At 43.5% G+C, this 16,376-nt stretch overlaps 1 protein-coding gene across 6 annotated transcripts in view; it reads right to left on the reverse strand.

Annotated features, from left to right (window-relative positions):
* The window catches only part of LOC100551915 (uncharacterized), a 70,669-nt gene that overhangs the window by 41,613 nt on the left and 12,680 nt on the right, over positions 1–16,376 (reverse strand). For all 6 annotated transcript variants that reach the window (XM_062973824.1, XM_062973830.1, XM_062973820.1 and 3 more), the window contains exons 4-11: positions 14,540–14,701; positions 12,909–13,040; positions 11,154–11,342; positions 10,208–10,291; positions 9,138–9,256; positions 8,847–8,961; positions 7,879–7,965; positions 6,734–6,849 (exon numbers count right to left, since the gene is read on the reverse strand). In XM_062973824.1, the coding sequence (XP_062829894.1) occupies positions 6,734–6,849; positions 7,879–7,965; positions 8,847–8,961; positions 9,138–9,256; positions 10,208–10,291; positions 11,154–11,342; positions 12,909–13,040; positions 14,540–14,701 (1,004 nt within the window). The remainder of the gene's footprint in view (positions 1–6,733; positions 6,850–7,878; positions 7,966–8,846; positions 8,962–9,137; positions 9,257–10,207; positions 10,292–11,153; positions 11,343–12,908; positions 13,041–14,539; positions 14,702–16,376) is intronic.

Below are 16,376 nucleotides of genomic sequence, written 5' to 3' on the forward strand. Positions count from 1 at the left end.
TTTCCCAGGAAGGAATCTTATTCTAGAGAAAGGGGAGTCAGAGAAGCCCAACGGAGGAGTTTACGCATAGCTGCCAAACATCAAGCTGATTAGGCCTGCTTCCCTTGGGAAATTCTAAGGAGTCATACATCTGGACAGAGTTGGGTTTTGCTTCTCGTTCTCTAGGGAAAGAGTTCTGTTGGCGGGAAAACGAGACCCAATATAGGTGTTTGGCGCGAGGGATTCTTTGCGGAGTCAATTGATCACCTTCAGGAGAGAGATCGTGTGTGGACTTCGTACCCCAGTTCCTTGCTTCCCAGATCAAGCTTCAAGCCTTGCCCTGCCTCGCGGTTTTACCACGGACCCTGCTTCATGCTTCATGTTTTGCCTTGTCTCAAGTCACGGACCTAGTCAAGAATCAAGTTTATTTCCAGCCTTGTTGTCAAGCTTCATTGGACTCTAAGACTCTGTTATTTCCCCACACTATTGCTTGGCAAAGTGTGTGTTTCGGTCAAGTGGATTAAAACTTTGAACTCTAATATCATTTATTGGACAATACATTTTTGGACTATATTTGACCTCATTTGAAAGGTCTGCTTCTGAACTATATTCTTCACTTGTTTTTATTGATTTTATATATTCCTTTAATAAAGATATTAGATAGAGACTGGCCTCTGTGTAAGGTTATTGGTGCTCAGCAGCCAGGGACCTGACAGTTTGACTCCGCCACCCACAGCACCAAACAACCTAAGGCCAGAATGTCTACAGGAACCGGAGCGGACGTCCCAGCTCAGCCACCCAGTTACACCATTTCCCAAGATGAATTCAATCGGATCCGGGACACGCTCCGAACGCAGGAGGGAGAAATACGGGGCTTGAAGGAACGCGGAGCCCGTCTCCCTGCCCTAGCGCTACCAACCAAGTTTTCTGGAGAAGCCTCCAAGGTTCATGTTTTCCGTCGCCAGTGCCAGGCATACTTAGAAGCCCGCCAAGCCGAGTTTCCCCAAGAAGATGTCAAAGTGGCGTGGATCTTCAGTCTCCTAGATGGGCCTGCGGCCACTTGGGCGACGGCGCTATACGATGCGGGTTCCACGCATCTAAACACCGCGCAACAATTCTTGAACCACCTTAGAAAAACCTGGGGGATCGAGGACGACGAGGAGGCGGCCGGCCATAAACTCCGACGCCTCTTCCAAGGGGACAGACCGTTGTCCCGGTATATAGCCAAGTTCCGGGTGCTGGCTCAGAACACCGGCTGGAACGACATAGCCCTCAGAGGACAGTTTCGCGAGGGCCTCAACATCGAGATGCAGGAAGAAATCTCTAAGGTGGACCCCCCAGGGACTCTGGAAAGACTCATCAACCAGTGTTTACGGGCTGAAGTTCTGCTTGCCAACAAAAAACAGTGGCTCTGAGGCCATAGTGGAAGAGCCGGAGTGAAACCCCCCGCTTCTGCCAGTGTCCAGCCACGTCCAGTATGGAGATCCCCACCGCCAGCCCCTAGCCCCATGGGAAGCGAGGAGGAACCGATGCAGTTGGGCAATGTGCGCCCCAAGCTGGACGTAGCGGAAAAGGCTCGTCGCCAACGCTTGAATCTGTGTTGGTACTGTGGTAATGGAGGCCACTTCGCCAGGGAGTGTCCAGCAAAGAAGAAGCCCACCGCTCGTCTGGCGGCGGCGTCCTCCGCGGAGGCGGAGGCGGTCGAGGCGGCTGGAACCAAACCGGCGGGGGAAGCCAGCGACCGGGCTCGCCAACCCGGTCAAAAACTCCACTCAAGAGCCGCAAACGGGGGTCCTATTTCTCCTAGTGGTCACACTGTGGTCAGTGAAAAAAGGACCCGTCATGATCCATGCCATGATAGACTCAGGGGCAACAAACAACTTCATCGATAAGGACTATGCTGACTCTCTAGGACTACAATACCATGATTTCAAGAACGCCCGAGTGGTGCAAGCCATAGACGGCCGACCCCTGAAGACAGGTCCAGTAAGCCAATGGACCGAGCCCACCAGAATGTGGATAAGAGAACACATGGAGGAAATCTCCTTTTTCGTTACCGAGGTTCCCCACTTCCCCGTGATTTTGGGTATCCCATGGCTGACACTCCACGACCCAAACATCTCCTGGACTAACAGAGAACTGCAGTTCGCCTCAAGGTATTGCCAAAATCATTGTCTAGTAGCCAAGGTTTGCCATGCCTCGGACGCAGAGCCCATCATCACCTTGCCCAAGAAATACTCGGACTTTTGGGATGTTTTCAATGAAAAGGAAGCCGAGAAACTACCCACACATAGACCCTATGACTGTGCCATTGACCTGGTGGAGGGGGCCCCAATTCCGCGAGGACATCTCTACTCCCTGACTGAACCAGAGCAAGAAGCTCTCAGGGAGTTTATAGAGTCAAACCTTCGCAAGGGGTTCATCAGACCCTCTCAATCCCCAGCCGCTTCTCCAGTGATGTTTGTGAAAAAGAAGTCAGGGGACCTACGTTTGGTTGTGGACTATCGGGCACTGAACAACATCACGAAGCGGAACCGCTACCCATTGCCATTGATCTCAGACCTATTGGACCGACTCCGAGGGGCCAAGGTTTACACCAAATTGGATCTTCGCGGGGCTTACAATCTAGTTCGCATAAGAGAAGGGGACGAATGGAAAACCGCTTTCCAGACCAAATTCGGATTATTCGAGTCCCTAGTCATGAATTACGGATTATCTGGAGCCCCCGCAACATTTCAACATTTTGTCAACGATATCTTTCAAGACTATCTAGATCGGTTCTTGATCATATATTTGGACGTTTTTTTGGTGTATTCTAGATCACAGACGGAACACGACCAGCACGTCAGAATGGTGCTACAACGACTGCGGGATCATGGACTATATGCCAAGCTAGAAAAATGCGCCTTTGATTTGCAAGAGGTAGACTTCCTGGGATACCGCGTCTCGCCACTAGGACTATCCATGGACCCGGCAAAGGTTTCGGCCGTATTGGAATGGCGGGCGCCTACTAACAAAAAGGAAGTGCAGCGCTTCTTGGGGTTTGCAAACTACTACCGCAAGTTCATCCCAGACTTCGCTCGCTGGTCTGACCCAATCACCAGCTGCATCCGAGGGAAACAACCTTTCCGTTGGACAGAACAAGCTGAAAGGGGATTCCACCAGCTAAAGCAATTATTCACGACCCAGCCAATTCTACAGCAACCTGATCCTAAAACCCCTTTTGTTGTGCAGGCTGATGCCTCTGATGTGGCAATAGGGGCTGTACTGATGCCACCAGTGGGAGAACATCTCCATCCTTGTGCCTATTACTCACGACAACTAACGGCTCCAGAGAGAAATTACACTATTTGGGAGAAAGAACTTTTGGCCATAAAGGCAGCTTTTGAAAATTGGAGACATTGGTTAGAAGGGGCCAAATTTCCCATTGAAGTTCATACTGATCATCGAAATTTAGAGCATCTAAGGACCGCACGAAAGTTAAATCAAAGGCAGCAGCGCTGGGCTCTGTTCTTTGAACGTTTTGACTTCCGGATCCATTATGTGACCCCGGCTCAGACCAAGCAAGCAGATGCTCTATCACGGAAACCAGAGTATGCTGCAGGACGCAGAGAGACCTCAGAATCTCGATTGCTGCAACCCGAGAACTTTGCCACGCTCACAGTGGGAAACACCAAATCCACTCCAATTGAACCAATTCCCTCTAACTCAGAATCCCTTTTCACTCAAGAAATTAGAGCCAGTCAACAGGCAGATGCCTGGGCTCAAGAACAAATTCTCCAAGGACTACGTTTTCCATTCTCACTTAAGAACGGACTACTATGCTACAGGAATCATGTTTACATCCCTCCAGGCCCCGGCAGAGAAAAGGCACTTCATCTGTGTCATGACAGCAAGCCAGCAGGACATTTTGGGCTATTTAAAACCATGCACTTGATCCTGCGAGATTTCTGGTGGCCCAAGATCCGCAAGGATGTGGAGAAGTACGTCAATACCTGCCCTGTATGTCAGCGTTCCAAGACACGAAGGGAGAAGCCGTCAGGGCTACTGCATCCCCTTCCCACTCCTTCTCGCCCATGGGAGATAATTTCCGCGGATTTTATCACTGACTTACCACCCTCCCTTGGATTCACCACGATTTTAGTAGTGGTGGACCTTTTTACCAAGTTGGCCCATTTCATCCCCTGCGATGGCCTCCTCACGGCCAAAGAGACTGCAGATTTGTTCCTTCAACATGTTTTCCGACTACATGGATTGCCCAAGAGTTTAGTCACTGACCGTGGATCTCAATTCACCTCTCGTTTCTGGAGAGCACTACAAAGACTATTGGGCATAGACTCTCGTTTATCTTCAGCTCACCATCCCCAAACGGATGGGCAAACTGAGCGCACCAATGCCACTTTGGAACAATACCTTCGCTGTTATGTAAACTACCAACAGGACAATTGGGCTTCCCTATTACCTCTGTCAGAGTTTGCATACAACAATGGTGTCCAGACTTCAACTAAAGAAACCCCGTTCTTTGCAAACTATGGTTTCCATCCACGTTTCTTTCCTTCTGTCATTGAAACCTCAGAAGTCCCTGCAGTGGAGGACTGGCTGCAGGAACTCACAGCAGTGCAAGAACTCTTGCACCAGCAACTGGATCAAGCCAAGGAGGACTACAAACGCCACGCTGACAGCCTTCGCCAGCCGGGCCCCGAGATCAAGGTAGGAGATCGGGTTCTGCTGTCCACTTGTTTTTTGCCCTCCCACCATCCCTGCCGGAAGTTAGATGCCCGTTTCATTGGTCCCTACCCAGTGGTGGCGCAACTTAACCCCGTGACTTTCAAACTCCAACTCCCGCGCTCCATGCGCATTCATCCAGTGTTCTACCATTCTCTGCTCCTTCCGGTGGATGGTGTCCACCCCGACGCGAGCCGGCCGCCCCCCGCCCCTGTTCTAGTGGACGGAGAGGAAGAATTTGAGGTTCAGGACATTTTGGATTCTCGCTTCCATCGCCGCCGCCTTCAGTATCTCATTGACTGGGTGGGTTTTGGCCCCGAAGAACGCTCCTGGGAAGACGCTTCCACAGTCCATGCTCCCGACTTAGTCCGCCGCTTCCATCAAGCCTACCCTACCAAGCCGCGGCCCCGCGACTCTCGGAGAGGGGCCCTGAATGAGGGGGGCCTTGGGAGAGGGGATAGTGTGATGACTCATGGGCCTTGTAGTCCTGTTCCTAGTACTATTGTGGCAGACGAAGAGGAAAACATGGGGTTTTTGCCGGTTCAGCAAGAGCCGGAGTCCCTTCACCTGCAGGATGTTGATGTTTGCCCTCAAGAATTCAGCCAAACAGGCCTTGGGCAGAACTCCCCTCCGTTTCCCAGGAAGGAATCTTATTCTAGAGAAAGGGGAGTCAGAGAAGCCCAACGGAGGAGTTTACGCATAGCTGCCAAACATCAAGCTGATTAGGCCTGCTTCCCTTGGGAAATTCTAAGGAGTCATACATCTGGACAGAGTTGGGTTTTGCTTCTCGTTCTCTAGGGAAAGAGTTCTGTTGGCGGGAAAACGAGACCCAATATAGGTGTTTGGCGCGAGGGATTCTTTGCGGAGTCAATTGATCACCTTCAGGAGAGAGATCGTGTGTGGACTTCGTACCCCAGTTCCTTGCTTCCCGGATCAAGCTTCAAGCCTTGCCCTGCCTCGCGGTTTTACCACGGACCCTGCTTCATGCTTCATGTTTTGCCTTGTCTCAAGTCACGGACCTAGTCAAGAATCAAGTTTATTTCCAGCCTTGTTGTCAAGCTTCATTGGACTCTAAGACTCTGTTATTTCCCCACACTATTGCTTGGCAAAGTGTGTGTTTCGGTCAAGTGGATTAAAACTTTGAACTCTAATATCATTTATTGGACAATACATTTTTGGACTATATTTGACCTCATTTGAAAGGTCTGCTTCTGAACTATATTCTTCACTTGTTTTTATTGATTTTATATATTCCTTTAATAAAGATATTAGATAGAGACTGGCCTCTGTGTAAGGTTATTGGTGCCCAGCAGCCAGGGACCTGACATAAACAGAAATAAAGACTACCCTTTGCATCCAGCCACCAAGGCTAAATAATTGGTCAAAATGCTTTTATAAGCTATCAACGTATAGATAAGTCTGAAATACAGGTAGAGTATCTCTTATCTAGAAATCCAAAATGCTCCAAAATGGTCACCACGGGTGGCTGAGACAGTGACTGACACCTTAGCTTTCTGATGGTTCAACTACACAAACTTTGTATCATGTACAAAATTATTAATTAAAATGTAGTGTATAAAATCACCTTTGGGCTATGTGTATAAGATCTGTATGAAACAAATACATTTTGTGTTAGATCATTTTCAAGATACGCAAATATTTTTTAAAAGTCCTCTGGAATTGCAAACAGTTCTGATTCCAGGCATTTCTGAGAAGGAATATTTAACCTGTATTAGAAAGCATAGGCACATTTAAATAAAGTGATAACACAGACAGGCACTTATTCCCAAGAGTTTTGCTTCTGTGCCTCTAATAGCACCCTTAAATGCAGAAATGTATCAAATGAGGCCTTTTGGACTACAGTAAAAGCTGCTTGGCTTTTGCACATCATATTACTGTTAAAGGTACAACTACAATAGGCGAGCAGCCCTATCTTGAACAATAGGTTTAATATGTTGGAAGAGTGTTCTTACTTATTACCATGTCACAGAATGAAGGTTCACCTCAAGGAGAGAGATGAGACAAATACCTGAGCAGTTGTTGGAGCTGGGCCCAGCTTTCCTTGACATCTTGATGCTTGAGAGAAACCCAGGCCACCAGGCTGGGATGGAGGCTGGTCAGCTGGGACACAGTTACATCCAGCATCTGATATGGCAGCAAAGACACAGGGTGAATAGCCAGGAATATTGACAGATGCTATTAGCCATCTACATTTTCTGGAGTTAGGGGTGCAAAACCCTCAAATAATTGAAAAAAGTGAATAAATAAATTGCTATTTTTAAACCTGGGATAACTGCTCTCAAGGAATTTCTATAACTTTTGGCATGACTCTATGGACAACTGGTAGTGAAAGTGTCCACAGAATCGCACTGGAGGACACAGATTCCGAGAGAACTGTTATTTCTAGAAATCTCTAGGGATAATATTTTAATCAAAACCATTAATACTCAGATTTGTAAAAGTTAAAACTGCAAATATGGAGAGATAGTTATAGTACTCTAAGTCTGGTAATCTTCTTCATGGTTGAAGACCCGTTTTACAGTGATTAACTGTTTGAAAGCCACATATCCAAAGTGGGCATAGCCTAAGGGAAAATTGATGGGACTCTGTAGAATTTCCATTTTGAGTAATTAAAAATGACATAAATCAAGTTAAAATATGTAAGCAATGGATTGATATGTTTATTTAAACAAAAACATATAAAATATGTTATAGTTAAAAATGAATTAGAAATAATATCCCTCCAAATTCCTCTAAGAATTGTTAATGCAACTAAATATTAATGTATTAATTATATATCATCTGGGATTAAAATTTAACAATTAGAGGAAAAAAATCATGACAAAGTATTTTGTTGAAAAATAATTTTTAATTTTAAACCACCTTGGGAAATCACAAGCTTTAACTTACTGCTTAAAATGTTTTCACACTAGTATAAAATGTTTATGCTTTCTCAATGTTTGCAGTGGATTCTTTGCAAACTGTATCAAACTTTAGCTTTGAGTCCAGGTCAGGTAATTTTAGTCAATTTACGTGGACAAGGTCTGGGAAGATGAGAACTGTAATTCTATTGATGTGGAAGGGTTTGGGAAGGCTGGTCTAAACTGAGGAAGGAGATGGGAGACAAGCCTTATGTTCTTCTTCCAACCATTGCTCTAGGGGCCTGGTACTCACCATCACTTGGCTGGCTAAATCCCTGACATCGAGATCTGGATTGGGCTCAGGTTCCCTCTGCTTCCCCAATCCACAAAGACTCCTCCACTGCAAAAGAGATGGCATGTTGTAAACTCTGAGAGACATGTAGAACTATATACTTCCGCTTTGACTAATATCCACTGTGCACTCTTAGGGTCTGTGAAAAAGCCCCTGAATTTCTATGTATTAGTCATCTTGATTTTCCTCCAATAAGCTCAAGGTGTTTTGTCTCCTCTCCACTTTACCCTCAACCATGTGAGGAAGTTCAGAATGAGAAAGTATAGCTATTGAGTGAAATGAATGGCTCAGTGAAGACTTGAACCTAGATCTTCCAAGTCTCAGCCCAATATTCTCTCTATGAACCATTCTATGGTAAACTCCATAATTGTCACATATATTCATAAAAATAATTTCTCCATTGATGTTTAAACATGTACTAGATCACAGTTTCTAAGTTAATTGCCTTCTTAATCAGATTTAGAAGTTGACATAGATGTACAGCTTTGTATTCCTGGCTATAGTTTCTAGAGCTTTACAGAATTCAGAAACGTTATTTTTGGACTATATGTTCTAGATTTTCCTGAAAAGCACAGCTAATGATAATATCAGATAGAGGATTGGGGATTCTGGGAAATGCAGTCCAGAAACATATGTCTTCCAAGCTTTGCAGCTTTTCATGTACTGCAATCTAATACAGGGCACACTATGACCTTAGCAACATCCATCCAGTGTCATTTGTATAGGAGGACAACATGCTTGCACTGACATGCTCAAAAGTTTTGTGGGGAGAAATTTGCTATTCATTTTGTTATCTGATTCTGCAGCAATCTGCTTGCCAGATGCAGAATGACAAAAACTAATATTATCCAACTGGCTGTGGCGGTTGTCAGGGCAAGGTGAAGATGCATCTTGCTGATGGGTTGAACTGCATTCAGCCTTTTTAATACCTTTGCACGAATGGCCCCCAGGAACACATCTGCTTGTTGTAGAAAAGCAGCTACCTCCAGAGCCAACTGCAGGGTCTCAAAATGTTCTTTCAGGATTCCCTGGACTTGCAGCCACCTAGAAGGAGAGAAGAGCCAGATCAAGGAACTTAAATGAAAGGCAAGCAGTTTAGGCTCTGTGTCTTCATGTCTTTTGGGGGTAAATCCTGGTTCAGCTTAGAAAAGTTACTTTTTTGGTCATATTCCACAATCCCTCATTCCATTTTCCTCCAAGAGTTGCTACCCTGTGCTTACCTCTTATTGAGATGCTTACGCCGGGCCATGATGCTCCGACTCTCACTCTTCCCTTGCTTCTCAAGCTTGTGAGCCAGGCTGTTGATTTCCTCATGCAGGGCCTGGAACTGCTGCTGCTCCTAATTGGGAGAGAAAAGGGAAGAGGAAAAAGAGAAATGGTTTGAACTAACTTTCCATGAAAGCATGACATCATCAAAAAGCAGCTGCCATGGGCATTGCCTGCTAAACCGTGGCAGAATAACCTTGGCTCTCAAAATTTGTTTTAAAGGGAGAACTTTCAACATTAAGTGTCAGCATTTTTAAGCAATCCAAGAAGTTTGCCTACATTTATTTACAGCATTTATATTCCGCCCTTCTCACCCCGAAGGGGACTCAGGGCGGATCACATTACACATATAGGCAAACATTCAATGCCTTTTAACATAGAACAAATACAAGACAAACATAGGCTCCGAGCGGGCCTCGAACTCATGACCTCCTGGTCAGAGTGATTCATTGCAGTTAATTGCAGCTGGCTTGCTCTCCCTCCTGCGCCACATCCCGGGCCCTATCTCTCAATCAATGGTCCACGATATGGAGATTGTGGGCATGGAGGAAATCTTCCTGGATGGGGGATGCTGGGGATTATGGTGCAAAAGGTAAGACCTTCAAGCATTGCATAGGTCAGATGTCATCATTTCCCAAATTACCAATGGAAAGGAGGAGGAAGGCTGAGAAAATGGTTTTACTACCCAATGAAAATATAGAAGCAACATTTTTGAACAGTTTTCCATGCCGACAACAGCTGCAGATTTTAATGAGAAATTGGCTGTTCCTTCATTTAAATCATCTGAGATAAGACCCAAAGACCATATCCAACTGCCCCAAAGGAAAACAGTGCTCTTTAGAAGCATACTTCAATAATGTGACATAGAAAGGAATGCCAAAGTTATTGAAGTCAAGGGAAAAATGCGAGGGATGGGGAGAGTCTATCCTTCTATGCACATTTAAAACAGTCTTTCCTCCGCTTTCTGATTTCTTTCCCCCTGAGCTTTCACATTTCTGTATAAGATTGTTAGGAACATGGTTACCTGTTTTAAGTCAAGGATACGCCGCGTAAGCTGAATTTTGTCTGCATTTTCTTGTAGCAGGATAGACAATACAGGTTTCTCTTCCTGGATGAAAGGATAATGATTATTAAAATGTAGGAAATCAAGAAAATGAAGTGGCTTTGAGTTCCCTCTATATCCTAAAGGACACAAATATTGCTTCAGTGTAGACAAATGAACTCTATTTGTAAATCAAAATTCTGAAAGAAATCACTGTTAGCTAATAAGTTTGCTCAATAGAATGCACATGGATTTTGACCAATTTCTGTGTTATTTGCAAGCCACCTTGAGATATTTTGATATGGTCCTGATATGAGGACGGCTGGCAGAGATCTGCTTGGGAAACCATTACATGTCATAAAAAAGGGTTTAGAGGCTAACTGTAACCCAAAAAGCTATGTTTACTCCACACTCTTGAACTACACGGAAGACTCAATAATGAAAACTACCCCTATCAAACCTCCTCAGCCCTAGATATGCAGCTTTCACTGAAAAATCAGTCAATAAACAAGAAGTCCAAAAATGTGAATCTGCATCTTTCCTTTTATTTATACCCCGCCTTTCTCCCCAAGGGGACTCAAGGCGGCTAACAATCACACACTTTCACTGATTTAAAACAAAGTGAATACAAAAATTACAGAAACACAGGAACCCCTCCGCCCCGCCCAAATTCCACCCACAACCCAGAGCAGTGTGCCCCTTATCCTTCCCCAAATGCCTGTTGGCAGAGGAAGATCTTGACCTCTTAGGAAGGCCAGCAAAGGTGGGCCACTATCCCTAAAGAAAACAAAGTTCATAGTGGGTGGATGGGAACCATCTTGATATGACTGAGTCACAACTGAGGGCAAAGTCTTCTAAGGCTTTCCCAGGAAAACCCTATTTTGAATTTAATTGCTTGGCTTTGGCCCTGTTTATGCCTGGTAGGTACCTTCTGTCTGATCCAAGCTTCCAGTTGTTCAGCTTTCTGGTTGAACTCTTGTAGACTCCTGAGTCCTCCCACTGGCTTGTTCTGGTTTGTTGCCATTTGCTTCAGCAGTTGCCACTGTTCTTGCAGGGATTGAAGCCGCCTTGCGATCTCCATGCTGTGGTTTGGTCGGACCATGAGTTGCTCACCCATCTGTAGAATGGAATGAAAATAAGTATGTTGAAGACTCATCCCCATCACCAACTTTCTGAGAAACTCTTGAACTGAGGTGTGGATAAATGCAGACATGTATTTGAAAGTAGAGATAAGTTCTACAGAAAGAAAATGGTAAATTATAGGCCATCTTTTGCCTCTGCAGATTGTGGAAAACTGTGGATTGCTCTGAAAGAAATGAACATTTCTGAATATTGTATAATCTTAAAATCCATACTCTGGTTTAGAAAATATCATATTATGACATACTGTACACACAATACAGCAAGTAGGCTTAGATTCAGAGAAAGGAGACATTAAAATTATAAGAAGAAGCAATAATTTAGGGCATGTAAGATGATAAGGAGCCCTTGGTGGTGAAGCATGTTAAAGTGCTGAGCTGCTGAATTTGCGGACCAAAAGGTTGCAGGTTCGAATCCGGTGAGCGGAGTGAGCACCCACTGTCAGCCCCAGCTTCTGCCAACCTAGCAGTTCGAAAACATGCAAATGTGAGTACATCAATAGGTACCACTCCGGCGGAAAGGTAACGGCGCTCCATGCAGTCATGCCAGCCACATGACCTTGGAGGTGTCTATGGACAATGCCAGCTCTTTAGCTTAGAAATGGAAATGAGCACCAACCCCCAGAATTGGGCATGACTGGACTTAATGTCAGGGGAAACCTTTACCCTTTACCTTTACTAAGATGATACTATATTACACAACAGAAAGTACAGTAGCAAAGATTTTGAAGAATAATGAAAGTTAAGATGGAAAATTAAAAAGCAGAATTACCGCTGAATAATAAAACAATTAAATAACGACACACATAAATTTATATGACTTTAATTTGCAAAAGATTTGCATAATTTTGCAATGGGTGCTGCAAATTCTGAAACGATTAGAAATCCTTGACCAAAATGGAGATCAAAATGGAAACTATAAGCAGGAAATCAAAATAATGTTAAAATTTGGAAAGAATGTGATAAACAATGAAAGAACTACATAAGAAATCAGTGTAAACCCAAACAATTAAATACTAAAGTCAGAATCATGCATACCATAGTATTTCCATTTTCTGTATGTGCAAGTGAAATCTGGACATTGAAGAAAGCCAACAGGGGGAAAAATAATTTGGACTGTTATGCTGGAAAGAAGTTTAAAAATACATGGACCACCAAAAAGAAAAATAAATACAAAAAGAAAAAGAAATACAAAAAGACAAATAAATACAAGAAGAACTTGCTGGAAGCCAAAATGACTAAATGGGATGAAGACACATCATGAGAGGCTATGACTCACTGGAAGAGATAGCAACTCTTAGCATATTTGAAAACATTTGGAAAAGAGGAAATCCATATTACAGATGTATTGACTCAATAAAGGCAAACATGGCTTTGAGTTTGCAAAATTGAAGCAATGCTACTAATAATAGGCTTTCTTGGAAGTTTCCAATTTATAAGATCACTGTCAAATCTGACTTAACAGCACATGACAACAATAGAGAGAGAAAGCAGGAATCAAATTCAGATATAGAACATATGTTACCAAGGAGATTTGGATGTACCTGGTTCAGCTTGATCATAGTATTATCAAAGTCTTTCATATCTCTTTGTAAAGTTTGGGCCATGCGCCCCCATTCCTGAATACTGCAACCATCCTTCAGGTCAAGGAGTTTTCCTTGTACCCATTTTTCAGCCTGGAACAGAAATGTAAGTAGATGTGGAAAATGGATAAGCCTTTGCAGAAAAAACATGGTCTACTTCCTTTAGGAATTTGAAATATTTGCTGTATCAAAGAAAGGTTGAACTATAGGCACAACTGATAACAATAAGAAATAGATATTGTGGAAGTTGTGTCCCTCCACATATTAACTCCCATCAATCTCAGATGGCAAGGATGATGCAACAACATCAGGAAGGCAACAGGGTTCCCCATCTTTGCAACACAGGATCACTCAATATACCCTTTAATGTTGTTATACATTATGGAATTGCTGTCCTATGGAATTACTCTCTTTCGTTAGGTCTTTAACCAAGAGAAGAGAAACAGAAGAGACAAGAGAAAAAATAGCTTTTATCTTTTAAATTTTGTTAAATTATTTTAATGGACAGTTTGAATTATTCTAATACTGTGAATTAATTTAATTCTGGGTTTTTGGGAGTTTTTTGGGCTTTATGGTCGTGTTACAGTAACATTATCGCCTAACGTTTCACCTGCATCTACGGCTGAAGAAGACCAGGCTACCTCTATGCAGATACCTCCACTGACTGACTTTGCAAACTTTGTGGCTACTTATATCGTTAATTTTCAACATTCACACTTGCCACAGATGCAGACGAAACATTAGGAGATAATGCTACTAGAACATGGCTATGCAGCCCAAAAACGCACAGCAACCCAGTGGTTCTGGCCATGAAAGCCTTCGACAATACATTAATTTAATTCTATTTTAATGTTCACTTTTCTGTGGTTTTAACTGCATTCTTCTTTTAGGATGTTATCACACGAGACTGGTAATGTGAACTGCAGTCTCCCCAATCACAAACGGAATCACTACCATCACACAATGTCATTCTATATCCAACTCATCTGTAACTAGTCAAAAACATGGAACTCCTGTTTTCAAGCAGCAGAAGGCACTTTGAATTGATATTCAAAGGGTTTTTAGCTATGCAGTAAATGCAAAACTGCTTCAGCCTTAAGTTTGGAGACTGCCACTGTGAGTATATTCAGGGCATCACTTTAACTGATTCACTTCCCTGTGGCCAAAGTGCTAGACATTTTACTTCTGGCCTTCAGAACGAGAGCAGCTCTGGCAAGAAAACTTGTCAGTTATAAAGTATACTTATGTATATATTTAAATTACTTTGATTTAGCCCTCTCTGCACAATAATGGGAAACAAATCAGATGTCTGTGGATTAAGTTACTGTCCCCTCTGATCCTTCATTTTAAAGAGAGGCTGCTAGGATGACCTCATGGTACAAGAACAGTCTCCTCCATGCCAAAAAAGCCTTGCCTTCTTCCGTCTGCACGTTCCTCTCACTCTAAAAGAGGAAAGACATTTGGCAATTAAAAAAATCTTCTCTTTCCTTTCTACTGCAATGTTTGAAAAGACTAGCAGAACAGTCTTCCACTATCCCACTCCACAAAGGCACTGAAGCCAAACTCTTTCCTTTGCCAAGCTCTGCCCTTACCTGCAACATATCGCGGCTGAACTGAGCTGTGAGGGGGCTCTTGCTGCAAAGGTTTTCCAGTCCTGGGCTGCTCTGGCTGCCAAACTTCAGCCCCACTACTTCGCTTGCCTGTGTGTTCTTGACACCTTCCTTCCATGAAGCTGAAGCAGCAGATTCTGCAATCTAAGAGGGAGTGGGAAAAGGGAGACAGAGAAAATTATTTCATTTCCGCTGAGCCAGATCAAACCAGAGCAGCTGTGTCCCAATTGCCCATTAGTTGAGAAGCCAAATCTGTTTTGGAGAATAAATTGCCAAATCAGGTCCTTGAATGCCAAACCTAAATCTGTGTGTCACAACAAATATGTCCAAATTATTATATTATTTATTAGTAACATGTACACCCCACATTTCTTCCAGTATGCTCAAGGCAGTATCCTCACTTTTTCTTTCCAAGAATGCTGTGATGTAAGATTACCCTTTCCACAAGTATTTTGGCAGGCCTTTGAGAAACATGGCTTGCGTAATGTGCTGGACTTTTATTTGTTTTTGTTGTTGTTTTAGTTTGTTTTCACTGGTTTCAGATTTTGTGACGGTTTGTTTTTTTAACGTTTGTATATTATATGCTGTCACATAAAAAACAATATATGTTTGTTTTAATTGCTGTAACCCAGTTTAAGTCCCTAACTGGGGGAAAGACAGAATATAAATAAATATAACACTGATTCTCAAACTTTGTCTTCTAGGTGTTCTGGGACTTCAGCTCCCTGAAGCCTCAGCTGCCTTGGCCAATGATCTTGGATTAGGAACAGGGATTGAGTGGAGGGGCTCAAGCCTTCCCGTAGACAGGTTAAACCCTCTACCAAATGATCTGGCAAAATTGGACCACCAAGACTCCTATACTGTCAAGCTTTCTCAGAAATTACCCATTAAAATGTACTAAACAATAAAGCAGTAAAAAGGCAGCTGTAGTTATTGATAGCTCTTAAGAACAATAAATACTGCTTGCAAACTATTCAACATACTGTATTCTTATTTTGGAATAAGCAACACTGAACTAATGGGGGGCACTCATAAAAATCTTCATAGTTAAGAATGTTAGAATAACAACAGGAGGGGAAAGTAATTTGCATTCCTTCAGCAAGTACCTATAAGCAGGCAAAAGTAATATTGTGTCCTTCATCTTATAAGGAGGCCCCAGTGGTGAGTGAGTTAAACCGCTGAGCTGCTGAACTTGCTGACCAAAAGGTCGGTAGTTCGAATCTCGGGAGCGTGGTGAGCTCCCGCTATTAGCCACAGCTTCTGCCAACCTAGCAATTTGAAAACATGCAAATGTGAGTAGATCAATAGGTACCGCTCCGGCCGGAACGTAACGGCGCTCCATGCAGTCATGCTTGCCACATGACCTTGGACAACGTCAGATGACCACCAGCCCCCAGAGTCAGACATGACTACACTTAATGTCAGGGGGAAACCTTTACCTTTACCTTTCCATCTTATAAACAGGTCAAAGGTCCCGGTCCCTCTGGCCATATTCAAAACCACACCTGTCCTAGCAACAATAAAAGAACCATCTTCCCCAACAATTCTCATCTGCCTTCTCTATAGTCTTCTATATTGTGTTCTCGATTTACATAAGTTTATATATGGTGTGTATTGACCAGCTAATAAAGCAGTGAGCCCTTGTATCTGCCTGCGTTTGGTCCCAGGACTCCTCATGGATACCAGAATCTGTGGATGCTCAAGTTCCATTATATACAAATGGCAATTAGTAACATGATGTTCCTTATATAAAATGATTGACAACTCAAAAGAATCCCAGAGACTCTGAAGATCTGTGAAACAGTGGGAAGCTACAGCA

This window comes from Anolis carolinensis, chromosome 1, assembly GCF_035594765.1.
Source record: "Anolis carolinensis isolate JA03-04 chromosome 1, rAnoCar3.1.pri, whole genome shotgun sequence".
Classification (NCBI taxonomy): domain Eukaryota; kingdom Metazoa; phylum Chordata; class Lepidosauria; order Squamata; family Dactyloidae; genus Anolis; species Anolis carolinensis.